Below are 14,479 nucleotides of genomic sequence, written 5' to 3'. Positions count from 1 at the left end.
TTAAAAACAGAAACAAAATAGCAGCACAATAAACAATGGGAGAAAGTGTCTAAAAGACCAATCCTACCTATAAAAAGTGGGTGAAACTTATTCTGGCCTAATTTACACTAGCATAAGTTACTCCTATTCCAAACACCATTCAGGAGGAGTTTGATTTATACGACCTTTTTGTCAGTCTTTTCCTCATGCATTACTGGGTCACGTGACTGAGCTGAAACGGGTTCAGAATAGCTTACTTGGGGGACTTACCCCAGGGTAAATTATGCCAGCTTAAATTCTGCCATAAAGAAAGCTGATCACCGAAGAATTGATGCTTTTGAATTATGCTGCTGGAGGAGACTCTTGAGAGTCCCATGGACTGCAAGAAGATCAAACCTATCCATTCTGAAGGAAATCAGCCCTGAGTGCTCACTGGAAGGACAGATCCTGAAGCTGAGGCTCCAATACTTTGGCCCCCTCATGAGAAGAGAAGACTCCCTGGAAAAGACCCTGATGCTGGGAAAGATGGAGGGCACAAGGAGAAGGGGGCGACAGAGGACGAGATGGTTGGACAGTGTTCTCGAAGCTACAAACATGAGTTTGACCAAACTGTGGGAGGCAGTGGAAGACAGGAGTGCCTGGCGGACTCTGGTCCATGGGGTCACGAAGAATCGGACACGACTAAATGACTTAACAACAACAAAATTCTGCCTGCTGAATCCCACTTAGACCAGTGTATCCCCTTCTGAGCTGCAGCTCAGCTTAGGAAAGGTCATACTCTACCAAACCCATATCTTGGGTTTGGGTTATGTTGCGAGTGCCTAATAAAGGCCAAGTTAGGTGAATTTAACATCTGTGGATTTTAGTGGGGGAAAGTGAGTGCATGCTTAAATGTGCCCTATTCCATTCAGTGGTACCCAATTATTAGCTTTGGTTAGATCAGTGCTCATGTACTCTGGCTGGATCAAACCAGCATTCTTAAGAAGTATAAAAGAGTCTACTTAAGGAAAGAAGGCCTTGCAGAAGTAATTGCACCTATGCAGAAAACATAGTGCTTTTTAAAATGAGGGGGGCGGAACTGAATTTATGAGTATTTTCAATGCAATGCAGGGATGAGGCATCCTTTATTTTTTACTGGAAGCAGCAAATAAATGGAAGGGTGGAAGGAACCTTCATAGCTACAAAGCAGATCTTAATAAAGGCTGCGCAAGTGTACTGGCTGCTCAAAATATCTAAACGGAGTTCCCCCATTATGCTGGAGCAAGATAAAATGGACAATTAGTTTGGAGGTGTAAGAGAACCATAGGCATACAGGATAGCTTCTACATCAGCCTCAATTCATCATCTGTAAAATAGGGGTAATGATCTCCTGTGTCTTACAAGGATGTTGTGAGAATAAAAGAGATGAGGAAATATTATCAAATATACCTCTCAGGTCTGGAAGGAACTGAGCTTTGAATATGTTTAAAAATAAATAAATCCATAAAATACTCACACTTCACTCCCAGCACTGCCCCCTCCTAAACAAGGAATAGGACTTTGTAAATACTAGAAACCCAAACTTTAAGACTCCGCAGGAGAGGAAACTGGGGATGTGGAACAGTGGAACGAGTCCCAGTACCCCTATCTATATTGCCTTGTGGTGGTTGCTATTGCTACTAACCAAGCCCAAACTGCTTCAGTACTGTTACACACCACCCCAATCTCTGAGCAGTGAGAGAGTCCAGTGGTTCCAGGTGTTTACCCAAGTTTGGCTTCCTTGGAAGGAAGGTCCGTGGCAACTGTGGTGTCTTTGGGATATATGGTTTTATTTGCACCTACATACAACCTGAGCATAAGATGCCTCACAGGATTAGCACCCCCATTGATTGTGCTTCTTCATTCATCACAAGTTTGGATACAGCCCAGAGCAAACATGTCTCTGTGTCCAGCTCCCAGCCAGCTTCCAGCTCACTCACTCACACTACTCTCCTATTGCTCTTTCCCCTAATATTTAGGGGAGGGGGAGGGCAAGACCCACCCATTCATTCTGTGGCACAGAGCAACTTCTTTGGTTATGCTAATCATGGTGCATAATTAGCCAGCCACAACCCTTGCCTAGGCCAGGGGTTGTCAACCTGGTCCCTACCGCCCACTAGTGGGCGTTTCAGGATTGTAGGTGGGCCGGAGGGGGTTCTATGGCACAAGATGAATCCTCCTTCCATTGAGCACTGGTGGGCAGTAAGGAAATTTTACCATCAAGAAAGATGCATTAGTGGGTGGTAGGTATAAAAAGGTTGACTACCCCTGGCCTAGACAAAGGGACTAGTTTGTCAAGTTTCTTCTCATAGCTTCTGTCCCCACAGATATAGGAACCCAAAAGGATTGGACAAATTCATGGAGGCTATTGAAAGTAGAGACATCACCTTGCTGACAAAGGTCCGTATAGTTAAAGCTATGGTTTTCCCAGTAGTGATGTATGGAAGTGAGAGCTGGACCATAAAGAAGGCTGATCGCCAAAGAATTGATGCTTTTGAATTATGGTGCTGGAGGAGACTCTTGAGAGTCCCATGGACTGCAAGAAGATCAAACCTATCCATTCTTAAAGAAATCAGCCCTGAATGTTCACTGGAAGGACAGATCCTGAAGCTGAGGCTCCAATACTTTGGCCACATCATGAGAAGGGAAGACTCCCTGGAAAAGATCCTGATGCTGAGAAAGACGGGGGGCACAAGGAGAAGGGGACGACAGAGGACGAGATGGTGGGACAGTGTTCTCGAAGCTCCCAGCATGAGTTTGACCAAACTGCGGGAGGCAGTGGAAGACAGGAGTGCCTGGTGTGCTCTGGACCATGGGGTCACGAAGAGTTGGACACGACTAAATGACTAAACAACAACAACAAATTGAGGGCTACTAGCTACAATGACTGAGCTCTGCTTCCATAGTTGGAGGCAGCAATGTGTTGGAATACGAGTTGCTGGAAACCACAGGAGGTGAGAGGACTCTTATGCTCATTTTCTGCCCCCTGGTTTCTCCCCAGGCATCTTGTTGGCCAATGTGAGAACAGGCTGCGGGACTATATGAGCCATTGGCCTGACCCAGCTATTCATTCTTACCTTCCTTTGTTATTTGAACTAGGAAGGACTGTGACATCGTGCAGACTGAACCCCTAAAGCTGCAACAGGACTTTCATTCACCCAGCACCCTCCTTCTCCCCATCCCCACGTCTCCAGCCCGGGTAACTGGAAAGCACAGAAGAAGGAACTGAGACCCTTCGCATCCCGTTCATTCAACTCTATGTTTGATAAGGAACTCGAAATTAGGAACCAACTTCAGCCCCGTTGCGTCCAGGCAGCGCCGGCGATTTCAGCACCTCGGACAGCGCCCGCGTCTGCCTTGCCGTATTTGCGCTAATTCAACCCCAGCAATTTTATATGTGTACATGTCTAATGCAATCTCTTTAGAAAAGGACTCCGCTCTCTCGTTCCTCTTCCCTTCCCGGGGCTGGAGAAGACTACGTCACAGTTCCCGGCGCTAGGGAGCCCCCACCCCATCTCTCTCTCTTTCTCTCTCTCCCGCTCCTGCTGGGGAAGGAGGGGGTGGAAGGAGCCGGGAGGGGTGGAAGGAGTCTCCCCACTATAAATAGGTCTGCTGGCTTCTTGCAGACAGGAGTCTGATAAAGATTGGGGGTGTCAGCAGCGCCAGGCAAGAGTTGTAGGGCAAAAAACCGAAACCTCTTGAAGGCTGCGCAAGGTGAGTTGCAAGGACCAAGCCCTCCTCTCGGACAGACCCTGCTAGCGCACCTGGGATGTAGCATCTGGAGCGAGGAGTTGGGCGTGATTACATGCCAAGGGGGGGTCCTACGGTGCGGGGTTATAATTCTGAAGCAAAGAGGCAGGTGAGCAGGTTTTCGGGTGAGGGATGGGACAGGGGGTGAAGGAAAGAAGCTTCTTTGTAATTAATCCAAGGTACCGGGAAGCTACAGGTGCAGAAAGATTGTAAGTGCAACCTCTTCACCAGGGGAGACGGAGGTGAAAGATCAGCTATGAAGTGGCGTTTCTGTGTTTACCTCCACAGAACAGGGACAGGAGCAAATTGCTCCCAGGACAGCAAACATGTGCTTATTTGTTAAATATTTATTGATGAAATATTAAATGCTTGGATATCACTTTCTACGTCTTGAGGAAGGAGGAGTATGCCCTCACCAGCACTTGAAAGGCTGCTGCTATTCTTCTTATTCTTTCCAATCTAATATTATTAATTATCATCATCATCATTCCACCCTCCACTGTAAGGTCCCAGGGCAGGTTAAGGCAATATAAATGAAAAGTTTAAAACCAATTAAACCTATTTAACTCATTCATTCCAAACCTATTTAACTCATTCATTCCCACAGCAGGACCTCCTAATTTTCATGTAGATGGGTTTGAAGAGGGATTACACCCATTCATGGAAGAGGAAAATGTATTGGCAGGTAGTAGTTTTTACACGGTCTGTAGCAGTATAACTCTGGAAGGCAGACTCAGGGCAGGCAAATGACAGGGACTTCCCTCAAGTAATTTGGTTCGTACCATTAGAAATCAGGTGCTAGACCCATAATATGATTCAGCAGGGATCTCCTTATAAGCAGAGACTGTAAGACAGGTTTTTGGATGTGGGTGATCATTTCTAGAGGAGCCAATAATGTTTGGTTCCCAGTAAATCAGGGTGAATTAAAATGAGCTTCATGGCCAAGGTACGAATATAGAGTGTTAGGAAAGTGTTATTATTGCAAGTCACATTGGTTTTTCATCTATTTCCTTTATTCCATGCTTTTCCTTTTGTAGTGTGCAGCTTGGCTCATTTACTTAAGCCAGCTGCATTGTGTTGCTCAAATCTTTCTTGTACATGGCCATCTGCAGCACAGGGACAGCTCTTTGGTTGGGGGTAATAAAGTTTTGATGACCCCCCTTCATTCTTCCTTTTTTTAAAAAAAAGTGTTCTGGTGCTTTTCGGGGCACAGTCCAACTCTCTCAACATCAGGAGTGCTTTTAGATCCATTTAATGCCAGCATAACCTTTAAATCTGCTATGGCACGGAGTAAATGCAGCAATGGTTCTTTGTCCTGGGCAGACACACATTAACCAAATTCAACAGCGTGGCTTAGCCCAGCATAGGTTCACAGGGTAGCATGATAAAAATGACACTTGTTGAATGTTTGCTATGCAGCTGTCCTAGACATAGATTCTTTATCCAGGGAAATAAGAGAAAGCAGCTAATTTGATGGTTTCCATGAGGCAGCGGGTTGTAGTGCAATGCCTTGCCATTCCAGGTGTGTTCTGAGGGGTGTTATGATAGCCATCTTCAGGTATCTGAAGGGCTGCCACCTGGAAAATGGAGCAAGCTTGTTTTCTCCTGCTCTGGAGGTTAAGCATCAGGAAGAACCTTCTGGTGGTAAGAGCTGTTCGACAGCCTTTGGAAGGTGATGAACTCTCCTTCCTGGGAGGTTTTTAAGCAAAGGTTGGATGGCCATCTGTCAGGGATGCTTTAGCTGAGATTCCTGCCTTTCAGGGGGTTGGACTAGATGACCCTTCGGTCCCTTCCAACTCAAAGATTCTGTGAACACACAAAACGATTTACCCTTTAGGAAATGCATTAGTGCTAGGGATTTAAGACAGGACTCTGCACATGCAAAGTATGTTCTGTTATCAACAAGACGCACCACCTCCTCCACCTCAGACAAATAGCAACAGGAAGATGCCTTCTACTGAATCAGATCTTTGGTTCTATCTAGCTCAGTATGCCAGCACTGACTGGCAGTGGCTCTCCAAGCTTTCAGAATGGAGACATTTCTAACTGCACCTGGGTAAGCTGAAATTTAGCCCCTGGCACCTGAAGTTAGAAGAATCAGATATAGCAGGTGACAGGAGCGACCTGTTGCTAACCTGACACCCTGGAGAGCTTCTGCCAATCAGAGTCGGCAGGCTGAGTTTAGACTGGCTGGTTTTAAGGCTGCTTCCTGAGGCGTTCCTGAAACATTATCAGGTGGCAGAAATGAATTGAGTTGAATGCAAAGCGCCCTGAGCTAGGTGCAGGAGTATTTAAACTGTGTTTGGGTGAAGGCTGGGCTTCCTTCCTGCGGAAATTCCTGCACAGCAGGGGGTTAGACCAGATGATTCCCTCCCAACTCTGTAATTCTGTGATACTATGGTTCTCTGCAACATGGAGAAGCATCTCTGAAAGACAGCCTGTCCTCTGTTACCAAACCACCCTTGCAATTAATCAACTATTCACTTGATTTAAAAGACAGACAGCCCCTTCACGTGTGTGTGTGTGTGTGTGTGTGTGTGTGTGTGTGTGTGTGATGATGCTTTAAAGCACGTCCACCTAGCTCAATATTGCTTACTCAGGCTGGCAGCAACCCTCAAAGTTCTCAGACAGATCTGCTATCTTATTAATTGATTTCAATTTATGTACTGCTTGATTGTGCTGCTCTATAATGAAGCTACGGCCACTCACCCCCAGACCCCCCAAAAAGACCTAGGGAGGAAATAATTGTAGCACTATGACCCTCATTCCACCAGTGCAAGATTTTCAGCTGGCTGGGTGGAATGATTCTCCCCCTCTCCTCTCCTTACATGATGTTCTGGGGTTTTCCCCAACCTCCTGAACCAATTGTGGGGGGGGGGGCATGGATGAAGAGAGAGGGAGAAAAGTCTCATTATGCTAGTGGAAACCCTTGCATGTTCACAGTTCTCCAGTGTTTAAGCAGCTAGCTTGTTTTTCATTCTTGTTTTGATGCTGTTTACATTGTTAGCCCCTTTGAGACTCTTTGGAGTGTGGGGGAAGGAGGTGCTTTGAAGTAAATCCATTCCTGCCAAGCCCAGAGTTAACTCGGATCCTGCATTCTCTCCTAGATCACCGATCTTTCAGACAAGTCTAAACTGAATTCTCTCCTCTTAAGCAACGATCCTAAGACGACCTGGCTGGTAGCCAGATTCTGCACCCAGATTTGTAGGCACAGATCATCCTCTAGAATAAAATAGCTCACTAGGGAAATGCTGAAGTTGCCCTTTGGGGTGCCTCAGGGTCAATTTTTTATGGTAGCCTCAGTTGTACGGGTGCATGTATATATCTTAATTTTAACTCATGAGCTATTGCTGCAATCTGCTCCAATTGTATATTTTATCTTTATGAACGCTGTTTTTGTTACAGATAGGTAGCCGTGTTGGTCTGCCATAGTCAAAATAAAAAATTCCTTCCAGTAGCACCTTAAAGACCAACTAAGTTAGTTCTTGGTATGAGCTTTCGTGTGCATGCACACTTCTTCAGATACACTGAAACAGAAGTTGCCAGATCCTTCTATATAGTGAGAAGGTGGGGAGGGGTATTACTCAGAAGGGTGGTGGGAATGGGAGATTGGCAGATAGCTGAGATGAGCCTGTTGACGACTCTTAACGACTGCAATAGGTCTTACAGGAAAAGGCAAGGGGTGAGAAGGTGAAAAATGGCTTAGTCATGTATAATGAGATAAGAATCCAATGTCTTTGTTCAGACCAGGTCTCTCCATGGTTTTAAGTTTGGTAATGAGTTGCAGTTCAGCAGCTTCTCTTTCCAGCTGTTTTTGTTGTGTTATGTGAGCTGGTCTTTGACTGTAATAAATTATCTATCTATCTATCTATCTATCTATCTATCTATCTATCTATCTCTATCTATCTCTCCTAGACAAAGGACGTTTGATGATGGCACAGATGGTCTCGGCTGCCTTTTGCCTCCTCCTCCTGTTTCTCCCCCTGAAATCCTGCCTCCCTTCAGAGTGGCCCAGGCCAGCCATGTCCCATCTGCTCCCCGTAAGCAGCCTGAGCTGGGAGCAGTGGCTTAGCCGCTCAGAGTGGGAGGACAACCCCCCAAGACCCCCGGCTGGTTCAGAAGAGGGACTCTTCCAAGACCAAAGATCTCCCGGGTCCTGCAAACCACCAGAGGCCAGATCGGGGTCCCGGCATCAGCAGCAGAGAGCTGAGCGGTCTGCCGGCTCCAGCAAAAGACGTGATGGCCGCCCAAACTCCCTAGACTTGACCTTTCACCTCCTCCGGGAGTTTCTGGAGATGTCTCGCGAAGAGAGACTGGCTCAGAAAGCTCGGAGTAACAAAATATTGCTGCATAATATTGGCAAGTGAGCAGGGATTGAATGGAGGGACTGGGCATAACTGTAAAGCTTAACATTTATTCTTTCAATTGTGCAGTTCGGTGTTCTTTTTTGGGGGGGGGGGGAATGATGTGATATCCCTTAATCTTGGGTCTGCTCTGTCAACTTCTCCTACACTTGTATGTTTTTGTGTGTGTTATATTGGATCCTTCTGCCCAGCAACAAAAGAAGACAATGTGTTTTGCTACAACTCCCAGAAAGTTTCTAATTCACATTGTTAATATACTTTCTATAGTGCTGTCAATACACGCCAGCCCTCTTTGACAGAGGGGCATAAGTGAGGAAAGGGCAGTTTCCGGGCAAAAGGTGTTCCAAATTTGAGGTGGCAGAAGGAGTGGGGGGTATGAGTTGAGCAAGGCTAACAGGCTTCAAACATGACTGAAAATGCTCTCCAAGAACGTCGTGCAGAGTTTTCTAGCGTTGCATTCGCAGGTACAACACAAAATTTGAAGTGCTTGTTCCAAAGGCAGGAAACCTGCAGAGGCTCATACAGAATTTTTTAAGAACTGAAAAGCCACAGCGGTTCTGCAAGCAGATTTTGGGCAAGAGTCAGGGGGGAACTAGTCTCCTGCTCTTTCCTGATAAGGAAGGAGGTCATTTTTTTATTTCAGATACAGTGGGGGTGGGGTGGGGAAAATCTTTCCTGTGCTAGAACTCAGCTAGAAGCAGAGGTCCTTAAACTGTCCATCATCAAGCCTGTAATTAAATCCTGCCAAAAATGTACAGCTTATTGAGTGTTCTTGGGGGTGGGGTGCTATAAGCATGTCTTGTATCTTTTCTACAGCTTTGGGATCATGAGGATGTGATCATGGCAAAACGTGTGTGTGTGTGTGTGTGTGTCTGTTCAGAGTGCCGAACACACTGCGGTCTTCTCTAGCCGATACCCAGCAGTTCACACCTCCTGATCCAAATGTGCCCTGCCTGATTTAGTCGTGTAGAGATGTTGTTATCTCTCAGTCTCCTAAAGCAACCACCCAACCGGAGGGTGTACACTGAAGTGTCCGGAATAAACTTTATTTTTTAATAAGGCTGCTTCCTTCTAGGGGTGGGGTCAAACACAGACGGGGCCTTCGACCTCTGCAAATCACAGGTTCTAAACAAATTCAGCCAGTGGGGACGCACTTTGCACCATCCTGAATTTAATACTCCTCTTTGGAAAGCACCAAAGTGGAAGAGAATTGGAGAATGTGGTGGTGGTGACAGTCAAAGGAGAGGAAATGGGAAAGCTGGGGAGTGCCAAGGGGGTGCTCTCCTTTTGAGTACGTGGTCTGGCTCACTTGCTTGAGTTCTGCACTGGCGCGTCTCCCTCCTTGCTGATCATGGAGTGGGTTAGGCCAACCGGTGTGCTGAGCGACAGATTCTCTTGAAGAGTGCAGTTGGACCTGATGGTTAAGAAAACACCAGGAGATCAAACACCAGCAGAACATGTATCAGGATGCAAGGGAGCATCTTGTGATGATATATGGAAAACTTCAAGGTGGAGAGAGGGTCAGGCAGTGGGTTTTAAGCATCTGTGCTCTGGCTCAGACCCTAGTCTGGATTCTGGCCAGTCCAAAATGGACATCTGCATTAGCTTCATTCACTATCCAGAGCAGGGGTGGGGAACATTTTTCGAGGGCCACATTCCCTTATGGAGAACCTTCCAGGGGCCGCATGCGAGTTCAGGGAAGGGCCAGAGGTGAAAACAGGCATAGCAAGAGATATGCCTCTTACCTCATGCAGGAAGCTACACTCCAGCCATGCAAAAGCCAGGTGTTTCTACATTCCCCTGCACCTCTCCACCTTCCACCCCAACAAACAAATGTCATTATCATAGGCAAAATCTCTCAAGGAGAAGCCAAAGTAATGGGATGAAGCATGGCCCAGGATGAGCCTCAGGGGCCAAAGAAGCTCTAGAGGGCCACATTTGGTCCCCAAAGCTGAGGCTTCCAAAACCCTGCTCCAGATTCCTTCACTCCTTCCATTGACACAACCATCAATTCACAATCCTCCAGATATTACACACTTTCTGCAGAGATGGCAGCATGGAGGTCCCAGAATGCCAGGCAGAAAGAGACCCCCTGATACTAACCCTGCATTCTCACTGCAACATTCAGAGACACTGAATCATGGACGTTGTGATCTTACGGTGGGAAGACTTCAAGCTTTGGGCACTGACGTTGCTTTCACTCAAACCCAGAGATGCACCAATCGAAGCCAAGTTTTGATGGCAGAAACTGAAGGAGAATTTTGAACCCAAGAACGGTGTAGCGGTCAGGGTGCTGGACTAGGACCTGGGAAAGCAGGGTTCAAATCCCCACTCAGCCATGAGCCTTGCTGAGTGACCTTGGCCAGTCAGTGCCTCTCAGCCTAACCTACCTCACAGGGCTGTTGTTGGGATTGGAGGGGGGGGGAGAAACATGCACGCCACCTAGAGCTCATTGGAGGAAAAGGTGGAATATAAATGATGCAATAAATAATTTGTTCTTAGGGCCAGAAATGAACTGCTCTCAAAGTCCTTTCCCCCCACCACTGACTTAATCATTTCAGCAGGATTTTTTTTTGGGGGGGGAGGCATTTTATTGTTGCCACTGTTAAACAATTGGACACCAGAAACCCTTGTGGATCAAGTACAAATCACTCAGACGTTCAGCCAGCAGATCCCAGTTGACCTTCCACCCACCCCTGACTTAAGGCTTCAGAAACAGCCATTCTTGTTCAGGTATGTCTCCCTTTCTCTGTTGCTCTAGTTACAGGTAGGTAGCCAGGTTGGTCTGCCATAGTCAAAACAAAATAAAAAAATTCCTTCCAGTAGCACCTTAGAGACCAACTAAGTTTGTTATTGGTATGAGCATTCGTGTGCATACACATTTCTTCAGATACATGCACACGAAAGCTCATACCAATAACAAACTTAGTTGGTCTCTAAGGTGCTACTGGAAGGAATTTTTTGATATTCTCTGTTGCGTTTGTGTTGCTGGAGGAGAGTCCAATCTGATGACCTCCCTTCCAAGCTCCCTTCCTGTATTTTAGCGACTGCACAGCAGAAAGCATGGAAACTGCCAGCGTGGAGTGAGATGTCCTCCGGTTCCGTCCTCACCTCTGCACTAACTCTCCTTAATCATGTAGCCAAAGGGTAGTGGGATTGAAGAAGCTGCTGAGGAGAGGTTCAGTAATCTCCTCGCTTCTCCATCTCTCAGCGGTGGGACTGGATTCAGGAGCCTGGGGAAAAGAGGGGGGTTCAAGGAGTGAAAAGCAGCTTCAAAGGACAAGGATGGAGGAAGAGAGCTTTGGAGTGTGCGCTTCTAGGAACATAGAGGCAATCAATGCATGCAGAGTACATAGATACCAAGAAATAAATAATGATAGTAGTAATAGTAGTAGTAGTAGTAGTAGTAGTAGTAGTAGTAGTAGTAATAATAATTTATTTATACCCCACCCATCTGGCTGGAGGCTCCCAACAGAATATTAAAAAGGCAATAAAACATCAGTCATTAAAAACTTCCCTAAACAGGGCTGCCTTCAGATGTCTTCTAAGAGTCAGATAGTTGCTTATTTCCTTGACATCTGATGGGAGGGCGTTCCACAGGGTGGGTGCCACTACTGAGAAGGCCCTCTGCCTGGTTCCTGTAACCTCACTTCTCACAGTGAGGGAACTGCCAGAAGGCCCTTGGCACTGGACCTCTGTGTCCGGGCTAAACGATGGGGGTGGAGACGCTCCTTCAGATATTCTGGGCGGAGGCAGTTTAGGGCTTTAAGGTCAGCACCAACACTTTGAATTGCGCTTGGAAAGAAGAGCCCGGCTGCTGGATCAGGCCAAAAGCCCAATCTAGTCCAGCATCCATTTCACACAGCAGCCAACCAGGTGCCTATGGGAACCCACAAACAGGAGCTGAAGGCAACAGCATTCTTTCCGCTCTTGGAATACATGTCATGCAGGTAACATGTTTCAAAGGACACCCGGCACCATCCTCTGGGCTCATCGACCCAGGTGCAAACACCTCCAGAAACTGAGCTTCCCTCTTCTCCCTCTTAGCCCCAGCTCCTACCTCAGTGAAAGCTCTCGCAGATGAAACGTGTGGCTCATACTTGAGGTATTGTTAAGCGAGGAAGGACAGAACAAGAAGAGCTAAGAATAGACTCGCCAAGAGTCCGTTGCAAGGCCAGGCGGCCCAGGCAGCTCTTTGAAGCAAGCGAAGGGAGGGAAGAGTTTAATCATCGCTGCGAGAGGCATCTCAATGGGGTCTGGAGGAGCAGAAGGGCCCCCGCCCCGCATGCAATTATGGGCACCGTTCTAGGACACCTGCTCCCTGTTGCTAATATATAACAGCCAAATAAATGCCCCACTTCAACAATGCCTGCTGGAGGAAGAGAGAAGAGAGAGCTGTTCTCAGAAGCAAGGCAACTTTGCACTCGCTTTGCGGAAGCCAAGCCGTGGCTTGATCATTTAACCCAGTGGTTCTCAAACAGTGTACCGTGGCACCTTGGGGTGCCTTGAATGGTGGTCAGGGGTGCTGTGGGCAACACTGGCCCCTGTCTCTTTCCTTCCCTTCCCTTCCCTTCCCTCCCTCTTGCGTCTCTGCCTCCCAAAGGCTTGTACAGCTGTTTGTTGCAGCAGCCCTGGCTACAAGCTCCCCAGGTGAATAGTGCATCTGGGGCTGGCTGGCCAGGGGGTGCTTCCCAGGCCCCTGTGGGGCAGTGTGAGGAGGCACCTCTCTGTGGGGCAGTGGGGGCAGCTCAGAGGCCAGGGGCAGCAGCTGCAGCTGTTCAGAGGACTCCCAAGGAAAGGGGAGAGGACAGGACGCTGAGGGAAAGCTCCACAAGGGAGGGTGTTTGAAAAAGGGTGAGGGGCTGCCAGCTCTGCAGGCAAGGGGTGACATAACTGGACTCATGAGCCCCACAGGGGCCACAGAAAGAATGTAGTTGGTCAAGGGAGCTGCGGACTCAATTTGATTTAACCCTTCCCAAGGCCACAGCTGCATCTGCACTGTGCTGGCTGCTAAAGAAGGAATTACCGTATTTTTTGCACCATAACACTCACTTTTTTCCTCCTAGAAAGTAAGGGGAAATGTCTGTGCATGTTATGGAGCGAATGCCTACGGATGGCGGGGGGGATCTGCTGCAGTCGTGAGCAGAGGATCCATGGTTTCCCTTCCTTCCCTCCTCCGTGGCTCGCTTTGAAACAGCACAGCGGGAGAAGAGCCGCTGAGTGGGGAGGAGAGAGGGACAGAAAGCCTGCTTGCTTTAAAGGAGCAAAGCGGGAGAGGAGAGGAGCCACTTACACGGGTCACCCCAAATTCACCAGCAGATCACATAGCATGTCCAAAAAATCATGCACCCACTGTTGCCTGGGGCCGCAGTGGTGCAAAAATGTGGTTACAAAGCATGGATCCACATGGATCCTCAGGATTTTTGCATTGGGCTACCCCAAACTCACCGTCAGATCACATGTCTGTGGCCACAGCATGAACCACAAAAATCATACATCCACTGTTTCGTTTAGAATATTTTTTTTCTTGTTTTCCTCCTCTAAAAACTACATGCGTGTTATGGTCAGGTGCGTGTTATAGAGCGAAAAATACGGTAACTATCTTGCAACGGAATAGAGCCTAAAGGTGGCACAAAATTGCCCCTTGAGAAGGGGCGAGGTCAAAATCCACAGCGATATGATCATGGATAGGCTGAAGATTAAACTCAGGAAACAGTTATTGTATGCATCTTTGTTTATTTCTTTTTTATACTCCGTAATGCAACAGCTGACATGTTCCTAATAACTGTGTATTCCCATCTGAGAAAAGACTGAAGCATCTTGGTGCTTAAAGGTAATGGTAAAGGGACCCCTGACCATTAGGTCCAGTTGTGGCCAACTCTGGGGTTGCAGCGCTCATCTCGCTTTATTGGCCGAGGGAGCCGGCACACAGCTTCCGGGTCATGTGGCCAGCATGACTTAGCCGCTTCTGGCAAACCAGAGCAGCACATGGAAATTCTGTTCACCTTTCCCACCAGAGTGGTACCTATTTATCTACTTGCACTTTGACGTGCTTTCGAACTGCTAGGTTGGCAGGAACAGGGACCGAGCAATGGGAGCTCACCCCGTCGTGGGGATTTAAACCGCCGACCTTCTGATCGGCAAGTCCTAGGCTCTGTGGTTTAACCCACAGTGCCACCCGCGTCCCTTTTATCTTGGTGCTTATTTTACTTTAAAAGAAAGACAAGGGGTGGGGGAGATGAGGAGAGGCACGTGGAAGAGGCTTAGGACTGGTGCGTATACAGAAAGAGGAAAGCTTCTCTCTCTCATTCTCATATGTCTGGAGACATCCAATGAGGATGAATGGTGGAAGGTCCACAGTTGAACAG

General features: G+C 47.5%; 1 protein-coding gene across 2 annotated transcripts in view; it reads right to left on the bottom strand.

Annotated features, from left to right (window-relative positions):
* Nucleotides 1-9,387: 9,387 nt before the first annotated feature.
* The window catches only part of LOC310708738 (tripartite motif-containing protein 54-like), a 43,175-nt gene continuing 38,083 nt past the window's right edge, over nucleotides 9,388-14,479 (bottom strand). For both annotated transcript variants that reach the window (XM_083507470.1, XM_083507469.1), the window contains exons 10-11: nucleotides 11,223-11,344; nucleotides 9,388-9,525 (exon numbers count right to left, since the gene is read on the bottom strand). In XM_083507470.1, coding sequence (XP_083363596.1) covers nucleotides 11,240-11,344 — 105 coding nt within the window. In that variant the 3' untranslated portion in view covers nucleotides 9,388-9,525; nucleotides 11,223-11,239. The remainder of the gene's footprint in view (nucleotides 9,526-11,222; nucleotides 11,345-14,479) is intronic.

The sequence above is a fragment of the Podarcis liolepis genome, assembly GCF_965112155.1.
Source record: "Podarcis liolepis genome assembly, chromosome: 6".
Classification (NCBI taxonomy): Eukaryota; Metazoa; Chordata; class Lepidosauria; order Squamata; family Lacertidae; genus Podarcis; species Podarcis liolepis.
Note: the sequence above shows the minus strand (reverse complement) of the source record. Positions and strands in the feature narration are given on the sequence as shown.